Source organism: Kogia breviceps, chromosome 16 (genome assembly GCF_026419965.1).
Source record: "Kogia breviceps isolate mKogBre1 chromosome 16, mKogBre1 haplotype 1, whole genome shotgun sequence".
NCBI lineage: Eukaryota > Metazoa > Chordata > Mammalia > Artiodactyla > Physeteridae > Kogia > Kogia breviceps.
In genome coordinates this window covers 6,480,447-6,499,276 of record NC_081325.1, presented here as the reverse complement: position 1 = coordinate 6,499,276, position 18,830 = coordinate 6,480,447, and the positions used below count along the sequence as shown (strand labels likewise).

Below are 18,830 nucleotides of genomic sequence, written 5' to 3'. Positions count from 1 at the left end.
GACTCAGCACAAAGGAAAAGAAAAAAAAAGGTTAGTCTTTATTTTATTACCCAGGTTCTATTTTTACTTTCCGGGAGTTGTGAATGGGCTTTGCTGGTGACGAGTCCCTCCTCCGCCTTGTGTCGTGCTCCTCGTTGTCGAGGGCACTGAGGGTCTCGGGTCCGTCCATCTTCTGTAACTGCTTCCTGCTGAGTGTGGGCATTGACCTGCAGCCACCGTGAGGTCTGTTTGGTGGCCCCAGGCTTCGGCCCTGACCATCTCCCTGAGCGATCCGCATTCGTCTAACCTCTTGGAGACAAAGGACCCCGCAGAGTTTAAGATACGTGCCCAGATATCAGCAAGAGAATAATGGTCACCTGTCAAATTTTCCTGACAAGGCAGGGCTCCAGGCCTTTGGCCCCGATGTAGAGGTTTACTGCCGGGCCTGAGTGTACGTGGTCGAACTTTGGTTGTTTTTCAGGAGAGGAGCTGCAGGTCAGAGAGTGGTTCGCACGAGTAGTCAAGGGGGCTGTGGCCCCAGGTTTTCTCCCCAGAGGTTGGGTCTCGGGGGCCTCTTCCCTCGAGTGCAGTGTCCCCCGCTACTTCTGGGCAGAGCAGGTGATGAGGGTCACCAAGCAGGGTCCGTTCCACTTAGGGGTGAGCTGGGCTTGCAGGCTGCCACTTTTCCAGGTTTTTAGATGCACTCAGGCTCCTGGCGGGAAGGGGCTGGGGGCCGGGTCAGTGGGTGCAGGCAGCACCTGGTCCCCATATTCCGTGAGAGCTCTCCCGGTTTCTCCTGCCTGGAGGGCACACTTGGGCTGTTCCATTTTAGGGGGGCTAAGGTGTCCCTTCTCTTCAGCTTGGGGAATGGGTCTACCATACAGGAGTTCAAGGGCACTTAACTTATCCTTCGGTGCCAACCGCATGTGGTGCAGGGCAGCGGGAGTTTCCTGACACAGTTTGGCTGAGGCCCATTTGAAGGTCTGATTGGATCTATTTTCTCCATTGACTGGGGTCACCAGGCTGCATGCGGGGTCTATTTTATGCCCAGGGCACTTGAGACATTATCGTGTTGTACGAATCCTAGGAGCCCAGACCTGGGGATTATTTCTTTTCAGTTCTGGCAGGGAATGCTTCTGTCTAACCCAGAAAATGTGTTTACTAGCACCAAGAGACACCTGAAGTTGCCAGCTGCCCTCAGCATGACAGTGAAATCATTGTGCCGTCTTCTGCAGGATATGTCCCTCTGGTCTGAATGGTCCGTATGTGGGGGCTTTGGTCGGGGGGATCAGGTGTTAGGGTTGTTCACTGTGCAGATAGGGCCTGTCTCAACTATGCAACTGATGATACTTTTCATGCCAGGAGTTACCATGACCCCAACTAACCAATTATATAGGGCTTCCCTCCTGTAGTGAGTTCTTTGATGAGCCTCCCTAATGGCTTGACAAGCTGCAGTTGAGAAAAGAAGTACTGCCCGTGTTCATTAACTAGCCCTCCATGGCTTCCTAGATCTCTGTTGAAGTAGCTAAATCTGGGAGGGTCAGGACAGGGGCCTGAAGTCATTGCTTTTGTATTTCTTGAGGTGCCTCTTCCTATTCTTAATTCCATTCAAAAGGATCATCATCCTTCCCTTTCAACATTTCATGTAGAGGCCCAGCTATTAGACTCTGGCTGGGGATCCAGATGCAGCAAAACCCAGCCGCCCCCGGGAAACCCCTAAGCTGTCCTCTCGTTCTAGGAGGGGCGAGGCTGCAAATGCTTCTTCCCTTTCCTGGGGTAGGCTTCCCTGACCTTCTGTGAGAATGAAGCCCAGGTAGGTGACTCTAATAGCTTGTGAAATTTGAGCCCTTTTCTTGGACACTTTATACCCTTTATTGGCTAGGTGGCCTCAGGGTGGTTACAGTATTTTTTCAGAGGCCTCCTTAGTAGGCCTGGTTCATCAGAATGGTGGGTTCTCCCCTCCAGATGTGATCTTTTAGGCCTTTAGCTATATCCCCAAAGATGATGGGGGAATTTTTGAATTCCTGGGGCAGGACTGTCCAGAAGTATTGGTTTTTGTTGCGTGTTTGGGTCCTGCCACTCAAAAGCAAAAATTCCTTGTGGCTTTGGGGCCAATGGAATACAGAAGAAGGTGTCTTTTAAATCTAATACAGACTATTAGGTCCTGGTGGACATAGGGTAGCCAGCAGGGTGTAGGGTTTAGGGACCACTGGATGTGTATCCTCCGTGGCTTCATTACTGCCCTGAGGTCCTGTACCATCCGGTATTCCCCACTGGGTTTCTTTATGGGGCGAGCGGGGTATCACAGGCTGACTGGATCAACTGATAACGCCCCGGTCCGTTAGGTCCTGTGTCACAGGGGCAATGCCCAACAAGGCCTCCTGCTGGAGAGGGTACTGCTTTCTACTGGGCCGTGTGTGTCCGGGTTTTAGATGCACTGTCACGGGACTGGCTCCTGCAGTTTGTCCCACCCTTCCCTGGGCCCAGACCTCAGGATTTACCCTGTCCAGCGAGGTTTGTCCTCAGGCATTAACATCATGCCCTTGTGCCTTTTGTCTACAGGGACACCAACCTCCAGTTTGTCTCCCGTTAGGTGGACAGCAGCCCCCAATTTATGTTTGATATCTCTTCCCAGCAGGGGTACAGGACATTCGGGGACACACTGGAAGGAATGGGTGAGCGTGTGTTGGTCCAGTTTACACTATAGTGGCTCTAAGAATGCCCATTCTTGGGCCTTCCCTGATTCCCCCATAATTTTACAACTCTTGGGACCCACTTTGCCTGATCTGGTGATCAGATCTGAGTAAGAGGCACTGGTGTCAACTAAGAATATATTCATAGCTTTTGTTGTATTAACCTTCGTACCTGTCATTTTAGGTTCTCTTGATTTGTTCTTAAGAATTCAGGTTACTATCTGGAGTTGTTTTAGTTCCATATAGCTTTGTGCCCACTCACCACCTCTACATTGTTATTGGCAAAAGCATTACGTTTCTATATGTTACAAGACCAACAATCACTGTATACGTATGGTTTTATGCACTTGCTTTTCAAATAATTTAAGAGGAGAAAGGAGAATAAAGATGTATTTTTACTGTATTTTATAATTACATAGTTGCCTTTGCCCGTGCTCTTGGTTTTCTCATGTGAATTCAAATTACCCTCTGGGGTCACTTCTTTTAGCCTGAAAAAATTAAGGTGTGTGTGCTAGAAACAAACTCTCTCATTTTTAAAATCCGATAATGTCTTTGTTTTGTCTTCATTTTTTAAAGATAGCTTTGCTGGATATCAGATTCTTGATTGACAGTTTTTTTTTTTTTTCTTTGCACTTTGAATATGTTATCCCACTGCTTTCTGGCCTCCACTGTTTCTGATAAGAAGTAAATTGCTAATCTTATTGGATTTCTTACAAGTGGTGAGTTTTTTTGTTTTTTGTTTTTTTGGTCACATTCAAGATTTTTTTCCTTGTATCTGGCTTTCAGCTCTTTTTACTGTATATGTCTATTTGTGGATCTCTTTGTGGAATTTGTTGCGCTTCCTGGATGTATAGATTAGTGTTTTTTCAATAAATTAGGAATGTTTTCAACCATTATTTCTTTATATATTTTTTCTTTCTCCCTCTTCTCTTCTGGTACTTCTATTACATGTATGTTGGTGTACTTAATGGTATCCCACATTTCCTGAGGCTCTGTTCATTTTTCTTCATTCTTTTTTTTTCTCTTCGTTCTTTGGATTGCATAATCTCTATCAACCTATCTTCAAGTTTGTTAATTCTTTTTTCTGCAAGAAGTTGGGCAAGAAGTTCTCTAGTTAATTTTTCATTTCAATTATACTTTTCAACTCCAGAATTTTTATTTGGTTCTTTTAAAAATTTTATATCTCTTTATTGATACTAGCTATTTGATGTAACATTATCAGCATACCTTCCTTTATTTTGTAAGTCATGGTTTCCACTAGTTCTTTGAATATACTTATAACTACTTTGAAGTCTTCATCTGTTAATCCACTCTCACAGGCAATTTCTGATGCTGTTTTCCCCCAGTGTATGAGCTGTATTTTCCTATTTCATTGTATATCTCTTACATTTTGTTGGAAATTGGACATTTTAGATAATTTTTAATAGCAATTCTGGGTTCTGGTTCCCCCCCCCCCCACCAACCACCACCATTTGCTTGATTACTTGTTTAGTGACTCGCTTTTATTTCAGTGATGTCTATTTTGCACACACACACACACACACACACACACACACACACAGTGTTAAGCCTTTGGTGTTGCTTCTCAACCAAGGGTGTGCAGCCTTGAGTTTGCCCACAGCCACCTTGGATGGCAGTGCTTTGGCAGGGCTCTTTTTAGCTCTCTTTTCCCCCATCATGCCCTGCTGTTAAATGCCACAAATTGTGGGATAATTGCTCTATTGTCTTCAACAACAATGCCCTGCAGCATCAATTGTTCCAGAGACTAAACCAATCAAATTCTAGCTTCTTTGAAGCAATAGTCCCTGAAGTCAGTTTTTGATATTTGTTATTATCCTAGGAGAGCTACTCCCAGCTTCCCCTCCCCCCCAATTCTCTCCTGCAAACTAGCAGTCTTCAATTTAGCCTGTATCTTCAACACATCTACCAGTATCCTCTCAATTATCTTTCACCACAATCTCCACTGTTTTTGAGTGCATCATTAGGCTTGAACTTCTCCATGTTCTGTTGAAAAGTCAGGTTCTTTGGGAAGAGGTTAGGAGGTATCTATTTTATGTCCTGCTTCTTCCTCCAGGAAAAGTCTCTGAGCCCAGTGTGCAAGGAGGGGGCATGGTGGGTGGTTCCCTCACAGTGATGATGAGGATGTGGGTAAGGATCTTCCTTTTTTGAAAGATTTTAACTGGGTAAAAAATTCTAGGCTGATGATTGTTTTCTTCTCTCTGTATTTTGAATATAATTTTTCACTGTCTTGTAGCTTCCACTGTTGAGATCTGATTTGAATCTTTGTTTCTCTGAATATACTGTCTCTTTTCTTTGGCTGCCTTTTATACAGTTTCTCTGTCTGTTTAAAGCAATGTGATTTTGATGTGCTTTAGTGTGGTTTTCTTCATTTTTTTAAATGTATGAAACTCACTGAGTTTCTTATGTCCATGCATTTATACTTAACATTACATCTGGAAAACTTATGGTCATTATTTCTACAAATATTCTTCTGTATCCATCACTGTCTTCAAGAATTCCGATTACAAGTATATTTGGTCACTTGAATTTGTCTCAGAGCTCAATGATGCTTTGTTCCTTTTTAAAAAAATCATCTTTCCTGTTGTAGTTCATTTTGAACAGTTTCTATTGCTATGTCTTAAAGTTCATTAATACTTTCTTTTACAGTGTCTAATCTGCCACTAATCTCATCTGATATATTTTTCATCTCAGACATTATAGTTCCATCTCTACTTGATTTGGGTCTTTTTTATACCTTGTATGCCTCTGCTTAACATGTTCAATCTTTTCTCTAGCTTCATAAACATATGAAATAATATTTATTGTCTTTAGCTATTCTGTCATCTCTGATAGACTCTCTGAATCATTTTCTGGTGATGTATCTTTCTCCTAATGATGGCTTATATTTTTCTGCTTCTTTGCATGTCTGCTAATTTTTGATTGGGTACCAGACATTGTGAATTTTGCCTGGTGGGGCTATTTATTTTGTAGTCCTGTAATCATTCTTAAACTTTGTTCTAGAGTGCAGTTAAATTGCTTGGAAACCAGCATCTGTTGTCTCTTCTATTCTGTCTATGTATGTATGTATATATATATGTTTTTATTTATTTATTGCTGCATTGGGTCTTCGTTGCTGCAAGTGGGCTTTCTCTAGTTGAAGTCAGCAGGGACTGCTCTTCATTGCGGTGCATGGGCTTCTCATTGTGGTGGCTTCTCTTGTTGCAGAGCAGGGGCTCTAGGCTCACGGGCTTCAGTAGTTGTGGCGCACGGGCTTAGTTGCTCTGTGGCATGTGGGATCTTCCCGGACCAGGGATTGAACCCATGTCCCCTGCATTGGCAGGCGGATTCTTAACCACTGCGCCACCAGGGAAGCCCCTCTAAGACTTTTAAACTCCCAAATCTTGCTATTCTTGTGGGTGGAAAAAAGACGAGGTTAAATGTGAAGTAACCTAAAATATGTGCTTCACATGGAGAGTTTAGTGTCCCCTCGTTCTAGTCTGTCAGCTGCTGTTTAACCGCGGAAGCACGGAAGGGTAAGAGTTTTTCTCTTGGATTTAGACGGCTGTCTAAACTGGCCCCCAGAGATGCTGCACAGGGCTTCTGCATTCAGATCTCCTCGGGAGTAAATTTTAACCAGTGAAATGCATTGGTTATAAAAGTTCTTTAGGCTCTTAAACTGGGAATCCTTGGGACACAAGTGCGTTGAGACATCTCAGTCCTGTGTTTTGAGGGAGCTGAGTTTGGATCAAGTTCAGCATAAGGTAGAAGAAAGAATATAGGTTTTTGATTCAGGCAGTCCTGAATTTCAGTAGGATTTCTGCCACTTCCATGACCTTGGGCAAACTTTAAACCTCTCCTCGGTTTCCTTATTTGTAATGGGACGGGTGGCATCTTCTTCATAGGGTTGTAAGATAACATCATGGACTCGGGGTTTCAAAAGGCGTATCTTAACTGTCTCACCCTGCACACACAAAATGGTAACGCAGGTAATGACTGCGTTAACCAAGCTTATTGTGGTAATCACTTTGCAATATGTACTTCTATCAACTCATCATATTGTGTACCTTAAATGTACACAGTGTTATATATCAAATACTGGATATCTCAGTCAAGCTGGGGAAAAGGGGCCTCACAGTGTTTGCCCATAGGTGACAGACAATGAATGTTGTCCACGCAGGTTCCCGTATAGCCTGCAATACCTCGTGGGTTTAATACTCCTTGGGAAAGTGGCTAGGCTTCACTTTATCTGAGGTTCACCTCAGGTAATGTCTATTCAATAAGCACTGATTACCTACCAGATATTCTTTATGATCCAAAGACAGTGGCAAGACGTCTAGCAGTGACAGATATTATGTAATAATATAAACATGTCAATGCCACGTTAAGTCACATCAATAATCAGTGACAGAATGGTAAATTCCACCTAGTAGATCTGAGGCAGATCTATCCACCCCTCGCCCCCCACCCCCCCAAAAAATCACAGAGAAATTAAAAACTCCATGGCCACCTTCCAGAATCAGGCCTGAGGGAGACGTCCTCAGTACGTAGCCTGCTCTCGGGAAGACTACCCACCCCGACTCCCTCTCCCTCCACGTATGCGCTGTTCAGAAAGACTGGCCACCCGCAGGTGACGGGACGTGGCAGAGACCGTGGCTTCTCATTTACTTTCTTGGAGATGATGTTTTCTAAAATGAGGTAAAACAGAAAACGAATTCTGCCAGGTTGCACTTAGGTTTAACTCCTGCCGCTTTCTAGTGGAAGCATGCAGTGCAGTTCCTAAGCTTAGGGCCAGACATGCACTTCTGTTTATACTTGTTTCAAAACCAGAGGCTCAGCGCAAACACCTTGTTTTATTTATGTACTTTTTTATTTTTGGCCGTACCGTGTGGCATGTGGAATCTTAGTTCCCCGACCAGCGATCGAACCTGGGCCCCCTGCAGTGGAAGTGGCGTCCTAACCACTGGACCGCCTGGGAAGTCCCAGTGCAAACATCCTAGTTTGCAGATGAGGAGGATGCCGTGCAGAGAAGTGGCCCAGATGAGGCCCCACAGTGAGCCAATGGCAGAGGGGGGCTGAGATTCAACCCCCTCCACCTTCTGTCCTGGGCTGGATGATCTCTTAGTCCGGTGCTGCCCTGCCCGTGTGTTCCCCGCAGAAGCAGGCTGGGTTTGCATCTCAGGATCGGCCCCTCCCTGACATCTACTGTGTACATATGGGACACAGATGGATAATTTGCTCTTGACATTTAAACATAGGAAACCGTGGCTGCTTGTGATGAAAGTTTTAAAGATTCTAATAAAAATTTCACAAGTGGGACAGTGGTTTTGTAAAGGGAAAAATGGTTTTGTGGAACACTTGTCCTTTAACACGATTGTCTGAGAAAGGTAAGTGTGATGAGGCTAAAGCGCTTCCTTTACTTCTGAGTGGAAGAATACGCTCGTTATAATCATCCCCTTTTTTAAAGAATAATGAGCTTTGCCAGTTTGCTCTGAACACAGAGCACACAGACAAATGATACAGCCCAGTTTTATTTTACTTAATTAGAACAAGAATGTTTTAAAACCACAACTCTGTGCTGTTTCTAATAGATATTTATTATTATTATTATTATTATTATTATTATTATTATTATTTTTGCGGTACGCGGGCCTCTCACTGTCGTGGCCTCTCCCGTTGCGGAGCACAGGCTCCAGACGCGCAGGCGCAGCGGCCACGGCTCACGGGCCCAGCCGGCTCCGCGGCACGTGGGATCCTCCCGGACCGGGGCACGAACCCACATCCCCCGCATCGGCAGGCGGACTCTCAACCCCTGAGCCGCCAGGGAAGCCCCTAATAGATATTTAAATACAAAACATTTCAAATTTGGCACGAGTGATATAGGCTAATGCGTAACTGGATTTGGATTATAGTCACATGAGCCAAATGATTCCTCTCGAATGTCTGAAAGGAAAGGGTGTTTGTACGGAGTCATGGGGTGAGGCCGGGGTCTGGGGGAGAGGGGTGCACAGAGTGCGCAAGCTCTGGGCTTGTGCCCCTGAGCTTTCGGCTCCGAGCAGACCGAGCAGGTGTGGCGGAGCAGCTGGGGGGGGGGGGGCGGGGAGCAATACGCGTCCGTCCAACTCCCCAAAGCTAGCTTTGCGGATGAACCAGGCATAAGCTCAGATGCTCTGGAAAATTCGGGGGGGGGTATGGACAGAGAGATTCTTCTTAGATTCTTCTTCCTTTTGTGGATGGGGGAAGAGGGTGCTTGGTGACATTTTCCTGAGAATGCAAGGAAGAATACAGGTTTGAAAGGTTTATAATTGTATGTGAGAACACGGCCACACCGATATTGAAGAAACACAAAGAGGCATGGTAAACACACTTTTATTTAAAATTCGGATTTCTGAAACAGCTATACTAAGAGTAGCATCGTAGGTCTTCAGCTAAGTAAGACATAGCACGAAAATAACGTTCACTTTAACTTTTGAAGGTTCTTTTAAAAGCACCACTTAAAACGTACGTATTCCCCCCCCCCCCAAAATTAAATGCAGAAAAACTGTTCTATCTCAGGAATGAGTTTGAGAATGCACAAGGAAGCCACAGAGACGATTTTTTAACCTCTGGTTCTTGACAGGGAGGGAGCAGTAAATTCAAGAGGATTTGGAGATTTTCCTACATTGTTCGCTTAAAGGACCACAGGTGCAGCGCTATCAGAGTTTCTTGGTAAATGTCTAGCTCTTTTCATAAATATGGTTACTGGCCAGATTTCTAAAACTTAGATTCGTCACCCAAAAAAGTAAAGTATAGGATTTGCAAGTATTTTATTTTTTGAGAAATTTTGAGAAAGGAGCACAGGTGCAGCACACCAAAAAGTAAGTGGAACTCGTTTTAATAATCTCTGAAAACTTTTAAGTTCTAGATTTATTTTGAAACCAACTTCCAAACAAGATAGAATAAAATCAATGCCTATGTATACTACACCGCTGAAGCAGCTTAAACTGGCCAAGACATCTTCAGAGCGTTCCCTTTGAACTCTTTCCTTGGGGCCTCGGGTGATCTTCCGCTGTCACAGCAGCGGCCCTGCTGGAAGATCCCTCTTGGGTGTTTGCGCTGCCAGCGCGGCCTGTCCTCGGCCCCGTCTCTGCACCAGCCCAGGCCGGGGTGCGGGGACGGTCACGCTCGCCCTGCGTCCCTGCCTCACCGCTTGCCGGATCGCTTCTGGGACTTCTCTGGGCTGCCCCGCTTCGCCGGCGGAGAATGACGGGCGGGGCCTCGAGCGTGGACGCTGTGCCTGTACGGGTGGCTTCTGTGCTTCTGCCGGCTTTCCTCCTTCTGGTCCTGGCTTTTCGCAGGTTCCTTACTGCCCTCTTTTGGTTCGTGGTCTTGCTCTTTCTGGGAGGGCAGTGTGTTCTTAATTGTGTTCAGTAGAAATCTCTTATTCGTACCAGCGAGAGGACACTTCATCCTGGGGGAAGAAACAATCACAAATCAAACACTCACTCCAAAGCTGAACCCTCCGATCATGGCAAGTGCCAAGGAACTCTGCTTGCACGGAACCGAGTTTCTGAATTGGTTCAGCTTTCCTTGCATGCCCCCTAGTGTAAAGTCTGAGCACAGGGGGAAAACCCAAGACACTTAGAATCCTGGAGACAGACTGGCTGCACCTTATCTGAAGACTTTAACCCCTTCTTCCTCGTTGGGACTAACTTTCCCAACAAGTACCACAATGTTATGTATAGGTGTTGACCACAGCCCAAATTGCCTGAGTCATTTAATAGTATCTCCTTATACCATAAATGCCTGATTTGACTAGTATCTGCATTTTTAGTTAAATTTATGGTGGCTTGTTTTTTTTTTGTTTGTTTGTTTTTTTTGTGGTACGCGGGCCTCTCACTATTGTGGCCTCTCCCGTTGCGGAGCACAGGCTCCGGACGCGCAGGCTCAGCGGCCACGGCTCACGGGCCCAGCTGCTCCGCGGCATGTGGGATCTTCCCGGACCGGGGCACGAACCTGCGTCCCCTGCATCGGCAGGCGGACTCTCAACCACTGCGCCACCAGGGAAGCCCGGTGGCTTGTTTTTAAATATCAAAGAAGAAGGATCAGTCCCTCCTTGAGGAACAGAACAAGTAAAGTATTCCTTGCTATATCTTGAATACTGGAGCTACATGATGTACTCTAGAAATAAAAATATCTAAAGAATCTATTAAATGCGATAATCACCTTTTACCCTCTAAAAAACTTAAAGTTTCTATTTCAGGACTTTCTGTTTCAGAGTCTGTGGTCTGTCCTAGAGCACTGTTCACACTCTAGCCTCTGGGTGAATTTCTGTGCAGTGTACATTTCAGGGGCTCCCTGAGTCAAGTTCACCCAGGAGGAAGGATGTAACTGGTTAAATCCTTAATTTACATGTCTAGGTATATTTATATACTCAGTATTTGCTTTATTTTTCAGGTGTAGTAAACCTTTCATTTTAGCAAAGAAACCCCCACACAGATGAAAACCTGAATACTTCTCTTGGCCTTGAGCCCAGGAGGAAGCTGACCCGTCCAAGTCATGTTACTCAGGGTGGCTGGTAGTAAACAAAACTGAATGTCGTAGCCCACAATCTCCATCTTTGTATCGAACTTTGATTCAAGGAGAATCCCACGCAATACCTCAAAAGCAACCCACCAGCAGGCCCACTGCAGTGATTTTCTCGCGGAAGAGAAATGGAAGGGGTCACCAGCCAAGTGTCCCTGTTATGGAGGTCAGGCCACCTCAGGCAACCAGAATGGCAGTGAATCTGAGTAAAAGGAGGAGGAAAAAAAAGAAACGAAAACGGCTCCTGCTGCCAATAAGCAGCTCTTGAGGCCGCGTGGAGAGAAAGTACCCGCGAGGTCTCAGGAGCGTGTGTGATCCTGAGGGACAGGATCAGGACACCTGTGCAGTTAGGAGGGACGGCCGGGCTCTGCCCTCAGTGACTTCACAGCATTCTCAGTGCATCCAGGCGCCGACTGGCTGGAGACACCTGGACCACCGCATTTGCAAGCTCACAGAGATTCAGAAGAGCACGACCCACGCGCGTGTTACACAGCAGCACAACTCCGCCAGCCTGCGGGAAGGGACTGCCCTGCGACGCGGAACGCAGGGGGCCCAGGTGCCCCCCTTCGCCAGCTGTGGCCGGGCCTTACTGTAGGAGCTCACCACGTTCCCGAGCAACGGAGCGCCGATCTCTCTTGGATAGGGCGGGCTGGAAACGACTGGTGCAGAACAGCCAGCGACAGAAGAATTCTGGGGCCTTGTCAGCGCAGTGGGTCGTCAGTGCTGGTAAAACTGGGCAGCTCTTGTCTGGACTGAGCAAAGAAAGGCGGTGATCGCTGCCAGATGGGACGGTACCCCAGGACACGAAAAGCTGTGGAAAGTGCTGGCGCGTATTCAGCTGCGTTTTGCCGTCTTCCACGTGAGGTCATGTCCAGCGCCGTGTGCTTGCCTGAGAGATGGACACAGCTCCTCCTGGGCCAGAGACCGGCGGGGCTCACGCTGGGCGTGGGGACCACGTCGGAGGAGGCGTGGCCAGCGCCCCGCTGCTCGTGTCACCCGCCGACCCAACACAGGGACCGGAAGAGCTGCCGTCGAACGAGGCGGTGTTCTGGAACAAAGTCCACAAGAAGACCGGCCTTTACGTCGCTTTTGCACATCGAGGACGCGGGTTTTAATGCTGGTTGTGCCTGGGTTGTGTCCACCTTCAAGGTGAAAAGTCAGGCATGGCTTGGAGAGAACTTGGTTTACTTGCGTGGGGGGAGGAGTGGGGGGGGGTATGAAAGCGACGCCCCCCCAGATACGCCAGGACACGCTTTAGAAACGGTGACAAGTGCTCACCCATTCTCCACTGATAAATGAGGCGGGACAACGAGGTTGGGGGGCCGGGGGCAGGGAGCAGTTGAGGGCAGATGTGAAGGGACACGTGGCAAATGATTCCATGTAAAGACAGTATAAAACCTGCACGGAATACATGGAAGCATAAGGAGAATAACATCAACGCCGAGTGTGAGGAAGCCCCTGGCAGAGAGCGGCTCTGGCCTGTGCTGTGGTCATTAATTTTGCGGAATCTCACCGCCAGTTGTCCTACGGCTACGCAGTCGTACGACACGGTACACACACGTGCTCTGGAATCATACAGTCTCTTGGGCCAGACCTTGGGCGTGTGAAATAATCCCACTGTTGTCGCTCATCTATTAAATGGGGACAATAGTGACTATTTTAGGGGACCGGATGCAGATCAAAGGAGTGAGAATGTGCTCAGAGCAATGCCTGGCGCGCAACAAGCACTTAGGAAAGGTTGGCTCAGTGCGCGCCCGAGTCTTCCGGCTCGGCTCGCTTTGTGACCGTGGCAAAGTTACTCAATGCCTCTGTGCCTCACTTTTCTATTTGTAAATGGAAGCGATAGAAGTATCCGCCTATTGCAAGGGTCTAATGAGATAATGCATAAAGCACTTAGCACAGGGCCTGGCACATGGTAACTCTTCCATAAATGTTCCCTATGGGGCTGTGATTTCTTATGCATGATTCCAAAATTTGAAAACCAAGTTCTTTTTCTGATACGACAACCCGTTTGGCAGCCAGACCTGGCCTAGCCTGACACCGGGCACTTCTTTCTACTCTGTATCCCGTCGCGGGGAAGCGTTCATAGGCTCTGCTGAGGAAATGACCATGTGTTGAACAAGTACCGCTGGGTTATTTGTCGTGCACGCTGTCTGGGCTATAGTACCTATCTAAAATGTGACGATATCTAAATTTAGAAACTTACCTGGATCCGAGGGCTTTAAACGAGGGGTTGTGGACCCCTATTATTACTATTCACTCTCCCTTCATGAAAAAGAATATATATAGCGCTCAAGTTAATACATCAGGGATTTGTCCATGATGGGAACTCAAAAGACAGCTAAGTCTCAAATCACCTGGGACAATAAGTTAATCAAGAACAGAGAAGAATGTCTGATGTTTCTCCATGAAAAAAAAAAAAAAAAGATTAAAAAACGAAAAGAACCTGAGCCATCAAGAAAAAATGAATAAGATGTTTTACAGAAAGGTTCATAAAAATGGTTACAGTTTTAAAGTTTTGATACTTCAGATGGTTACACTTCTGTATCTGCAAGTTTCACTTTCCAGGATATCTCAATTCTCCATTGGTATCAGAGTCAGTGGTACCTCTGAGCTTATAATCTGCATTTCCTAATGGTCTGTAGACTCTGTTTGTAGATGGTCCTCGGGTAGAAATAACACTGGAGGCTGGAGTAAGTGGGTGATCTTGAAGGTCCTTCCACTTCTGAGTTTCTCCGTGCACGTCCTGTATGTTGGCCCTTCAGAAAGTGACCCTCCTCTCCTTCATCGCATTAGGAAGTTATTTCATCGCTCTCTGTCTCCTTGTTTCTCAGTTCTCTTTTAGTGCCATGTTTTTCTGTATTTGACATGACACAATAAGCTAGCGTTAGATCCTCAACCGTCCTAAAGCCTTCTTTATATCAGCATCGAGGCAAAAGCCTGAGTCCTGCGGCACGGGCACAGGGCACAGGCCTGGCTGCTGGGGGGGTCTGTACCGGCTTTGTCCCTGGCTGCGCCCAAGGATGTGGGGTGGAGACCACAGGAGGCCACAGGATGGGCAGCTCCTTTCCTGTGGAACTCTGACCCCAACTCTGTTGACTTTCTCACGCTGGCGAGTTACTTTTGTTTGGGGTTCTTTTTTTTTTTTTTTTGCAGTACGCGGGCCTCTCACTGTTGTGGCCTCTCCCGTTGCGGAGCACAGGCTCCGGACGCGCAGGCTCAGCGGCCGTGGCTCACGGGCCCAGCCGCTTCGCGGCACGTGGGATCCTCCCGGACCGGGGCACGAACCCGCGTCGCCTGCATCGGCAGGCGGACTCCCGACCACTGCGCCACCAGGGAAGCCCTTGGGTTCATTTTTGATTTTAGAAAGTTATACTAGCTCATGTGGGAAGAGCCAGATTTAAGGTGCTAACAACATAAATGGAAATAAAACTCTAAATAGAATGAGACTGGTTAAAACTGCTCTAGAAAGTACCCATGACAGCACTGTCAGACTCAAGAGCCGGCATCCTATCCACGTTAAACCTGACAAGGGAAGCGAGTCCCTTCACTTTCAAAGCTGTGAGCCCAGAGGCTGAGATGAAGAGCTCCGCCTGCCACGGGAGAGAGTAAGATGGGCCGAGGCCAGGGCTGTAAGCTTTTCAGCCTTCTTTCCCTTTTTCTCGAGCAGGCACCCTGTGTAACACTGTGTAACGTCATTTGCAAAAATGAGGCTCTTTCTCCCCGCAGTTACCACACTCAACTTACGAAAACCAGTAAGTTATAAAACAAATCTAGAGAACAGAAGGGGAAAGAAATGCAGTTTCCTTTTCTTTCTGCTTTGCATACTTCTGTCTCTCTGCTGCTGAAGGACAGAGGTAGTAATAGGTAACATTCTGCAGATACGGACCTGCCACGTTGGTGTCTAAAGTAGTTTCATGAATGTGACCCCTCAAATAGGGACACATGACCACGAGCCAATAAGAACAACGACAGCGGTGTTGCTGACACTGACGAGAAGTTCCCTGCGCCCTTACGTTACCAGCGCCTCACTTCATCTCTCCGCCGTCTCCCCTCTTACAGATGCCCAAGAGGCAAAGCACCTCATCCAGGCTCCCAAGCTGGAAGGACAAGGAGCTGGGACTGGAACCAGAGTCTGCCTTCCCAGCACCATCCCGGCTGGGACAGAAGAAGCAGACGAGAGAAAGGCACCTGCCGAGTAAGCAGATGGCCCAGAGCAGGCAGGGAAGGAAACGGCAGGTGAAAAGCTGTCAGCGCGCTGGCCGCCGGCGCTGCTCCGTTTGGGACAGACTCCTAGAAGCAGATCGAAGTTGGCTCAGAGCGCTGGCCGTGCAGGAGCCCAGGTGAGTCTGACACAGACGAGGACAAAGGCACCGAACTCCCTGCGCACACGTGACTTGGAGATTTGTGAAGTCCATCAGGCTGTGAGAAACTATGGTTCCTGTTCTTCTGTTTAGGGAAACAGAGCCTTGGGATCGTGGAAGCCGGGTTCAGTGCATTGCGCCCCGAATCATTCCTTTATTCCACGGCCAGAGCCCTCTCCACGCCAGCAAACGGCATTTTATCTTCCATTCTGCACATTGCTTTGCGTGATCACGGATGTACGTCTAAAGTAACAGCCGCAGAAAGAAGCACAGCTGCACTTCCAACACTCCAGGGAACCAGGTAATAATACTTTTGATCTGATGCTGCGGTTGGTTACAGCTCGTCCTGTTTAACGCGCCACGTTCACCGTAACCGGCCACGGCGCCACGGGTTATACTTTGGCGGTCGAATGCTTTAGCCGTCCGAGAAGGTCTTTTGTAGTGTTTTTATCCCCACAGCGACACCGTTAATCCTTAATTACACTGCGCACAGCAGGCCGGAGGCCTGAGGCCAGTTTTCAGTATATGCTCCGTCTCCACCACTACACCCAGAAGGAATGAAAAATCGTCGCCGTACGTGTATGTATATATCTGCAGTAATTATTTTTAAAAATCTGAGAACCTTTCATATGTCAGGCACTATGCTAGGTCCCGCAGCAAAACTAAATACCAGGCTACCTGTCTGCGTTGACGCTCTTTAGGAGACGGCCCGGAGGAACGGAAGGCGTGACCAGGCGAGGGTCAGAGGCAGGGGTGTGAGTAGCGGGGCCCCGGGATGGACAGGGCACGATCCCTGGCCCCCTGCCCCCTCTGCAGGACAGGTCGTTTCTGTAGCCGCGTGAGCAACGAGAGCTCATTCAGGGCCCCCTGAGGCACCTGCATAGCCAGACAGGAAGGGGATGTGAACGTGGGAAGCGGGGGCAGGGCCCACGGCGCTGTGTGCTGACAGCAACCGCAGAGGCCGGCTCTGGACGAGGAGGATGCGTGCTGGTCCCATCAGCAGTGGACCAGGACCTAGGAAACCTCTTTGGGCCCCACGCTCTTTAACTGGGAAGTAAAGGCTCTGGGTCTCCGGGGCCCTGAGATACCGCCAGGAGCCCCACCCACAAGCCAGTCTGAAACTCGAGCCCTCCCTGCCCTCCCCGCCGGTTCCAGCACGTGGTCTGGTGCTCAGCTGCAGGCTCGTCCGCGTCCACCTGTACCGCTGCCTGTGCCTGGCCTCTTAGTACACCGACTGGTACTGAGCGAATGTTCAAACGAATAAAAACACCGAGCGCCTCAGTGGAGGCGGGGGCAGTGATTCGCTTGCCAATAATCAAAAGCTGATTTACGGGAAATGGAAGAAGGTGTAGGTGGTGTTCCCCCTTATCACCAGCCTGGCCCCAAGCCAAACAGAAAAGCACCCCAAACGTCATTCCCTTTAAAACAACTGGGTGGGGCTTCCCTGGTGGCGCAGTGGTTGAGAATCCGCCTGCCGATGCAGGAGACACGGGTTCGTGCCCTGGTCCGGGAAGATCCCATGTGCCGCGGAGCAACTAAGCCCGTGAGCCATGGCCGCTAGGCCTGTGCGTCCGGAGCCTGTGCTCCGCAACGGGAGAGGCCACAACAGTGAGAGGCCCGCATACCGCAAAAAAAAAAAAAAAAAAAAAACTGGGTAAAGAAAACTGAAAAAATCATTTTCTCTCAAATTCAATCTTTGGAAGTTTTTGTACCAAAACATAAGCCTCTCCAACGTGTAAGGCTGAAATCATACAGGCCGTAGACTGAAGCATTATACTGGGCAAAGATCAGCTGACGTGAATGTGGCCAGGATAAAAACAGCTTTGTAGACAGTGAAGCTGAGCAAATTTCTGAAATTTGTGCTTATAAATTCCTTTATGTTGACCGAAAGGAAGTCACGTGAGCCAATATTTCAGCTTCTCTGAGGCTTCTGTCAAGAACAGCTTCTCAAGAGATTCTTTTGCTGAAATACATCCAAGGAAGTATATAGCACCAAATGGTTTCTTTCTTTACACTAAAAAGAATGGCATCCCAGTTTCATTTTCTTTAGTTCAGCAGTCTCTTTCTGGCAACGGCTCAACTACCTCACTTAAGACCTCTCTCATGCGATATCCAAGAGGAGAAAATAACGTCACTCACTCTAGTTCTGTTTCAAATTTTAAAGCCAATGTGAAGATCTTCTAGATGCTCAGAAACGCAGACCGTCACCCACTAGTAACTGACCGATTGTCTGCTCCTTTCGGATATCTGTCCACTTGACAGGGACGGGTCTTGGGACTCCTGTGGCTGGCCACCTGGCCACCTGTCTGCTCCTGGGAGGACTGTGGGAATGCTTCAATTGTGCAGAGCAGGTTGGTATCATTCTTTTTAATAAATAGGGATTAGCATAGTGTTTTTCACATTTGTGTGCGCTTTAGAATCACCTGGGTGTCTTTTTAAAACCCCAAAGCTCAGGCCATACCCCTAACTAATAATCTTTGACGGTGGGAAACAGATACTTGTATTTTGGGAAGCTCCTCAGATGATTTCAAATGTGCAGGTACATTTGGGAACCACTGGATTAGCGGTTAAAAGTTTTATTTACACACACACGCACACACACGTGCGCGCGCACGCACTTACTTAAACGGATGTAGAACCAGGTGTTCCCCTGAAATGAGCAGGATGGGAAAGGCGTTCTTCGTCCCGGCACCGTAGGCAGAAACAAGTCATGGTTTTCCTTGGACCAGACCTCCCTTCACAGCCCCTCCCCGTTAGGTGTGCTGGACCAAAAGCTGCCTCAAGGAAAAGTTCTGTGAGACTGTTTGAGCTGCACGGTGACCTAGCTGGGTGTTCAGGTGTAAGTGAGCCGTCACTTCAAAGACAACAACTCTCAGTGGTCACTGCTGACGACAAAGCTGAAGGTTTCAAATGAAAGAAAATTCGACTTTTGGAAAACAGCGAAACTTGACATTTTCCCAACACTTAGACGGCTTCTCTGATGAGATTAGTGGTGATATTAACAAATGTGTTTTAAAAATATTATATAATAAGATGTGTCAACATTTGGAGGAGCTTCATAACTCAGCGAACCAATATTTTCCAGATGACCAGTTCATGATATTACAAAACCATGCATGAGTGGAAGATCCAGTAAAAGTGCAAGGTAGACCAGGGGATTTTATTGTAACAGCATGTGAAAAGTCCACATTATTAAAAAGAATGTGAAGAAACTACCACTTGTTGAGGTTAC

At 47.5% G+C, this 18,830-nt stretch overlaps 1 protein-coding gene across 1 annotated transcript in view; it reads right to left on the bottom strand.

The window, feature by feature from the left end:
* Nucleotides 1-9,763: 9,763 nt before the first annotated feature.
* LOC131743413 (protein POLR1D-like) overlaps nucleotides 9,764-18,830 on the bottom strand; it is a 42,500-nt gene continuing 33,433 nt past the window's right edge. Inside the window, exon 3 of the mRNA XM_059042119.2 lies at nucleotides 9,764-10,119. Within this exon, the coding sequence (XP_058898102.1) occupies nucleotides 9,852-10,119 (268 nt within the window). The 3' untranslated portion in view covers nucleotides 9,764-9,851. The remainder of the gene's footprint in view (nucleotides 10,120-18,830) is intronic.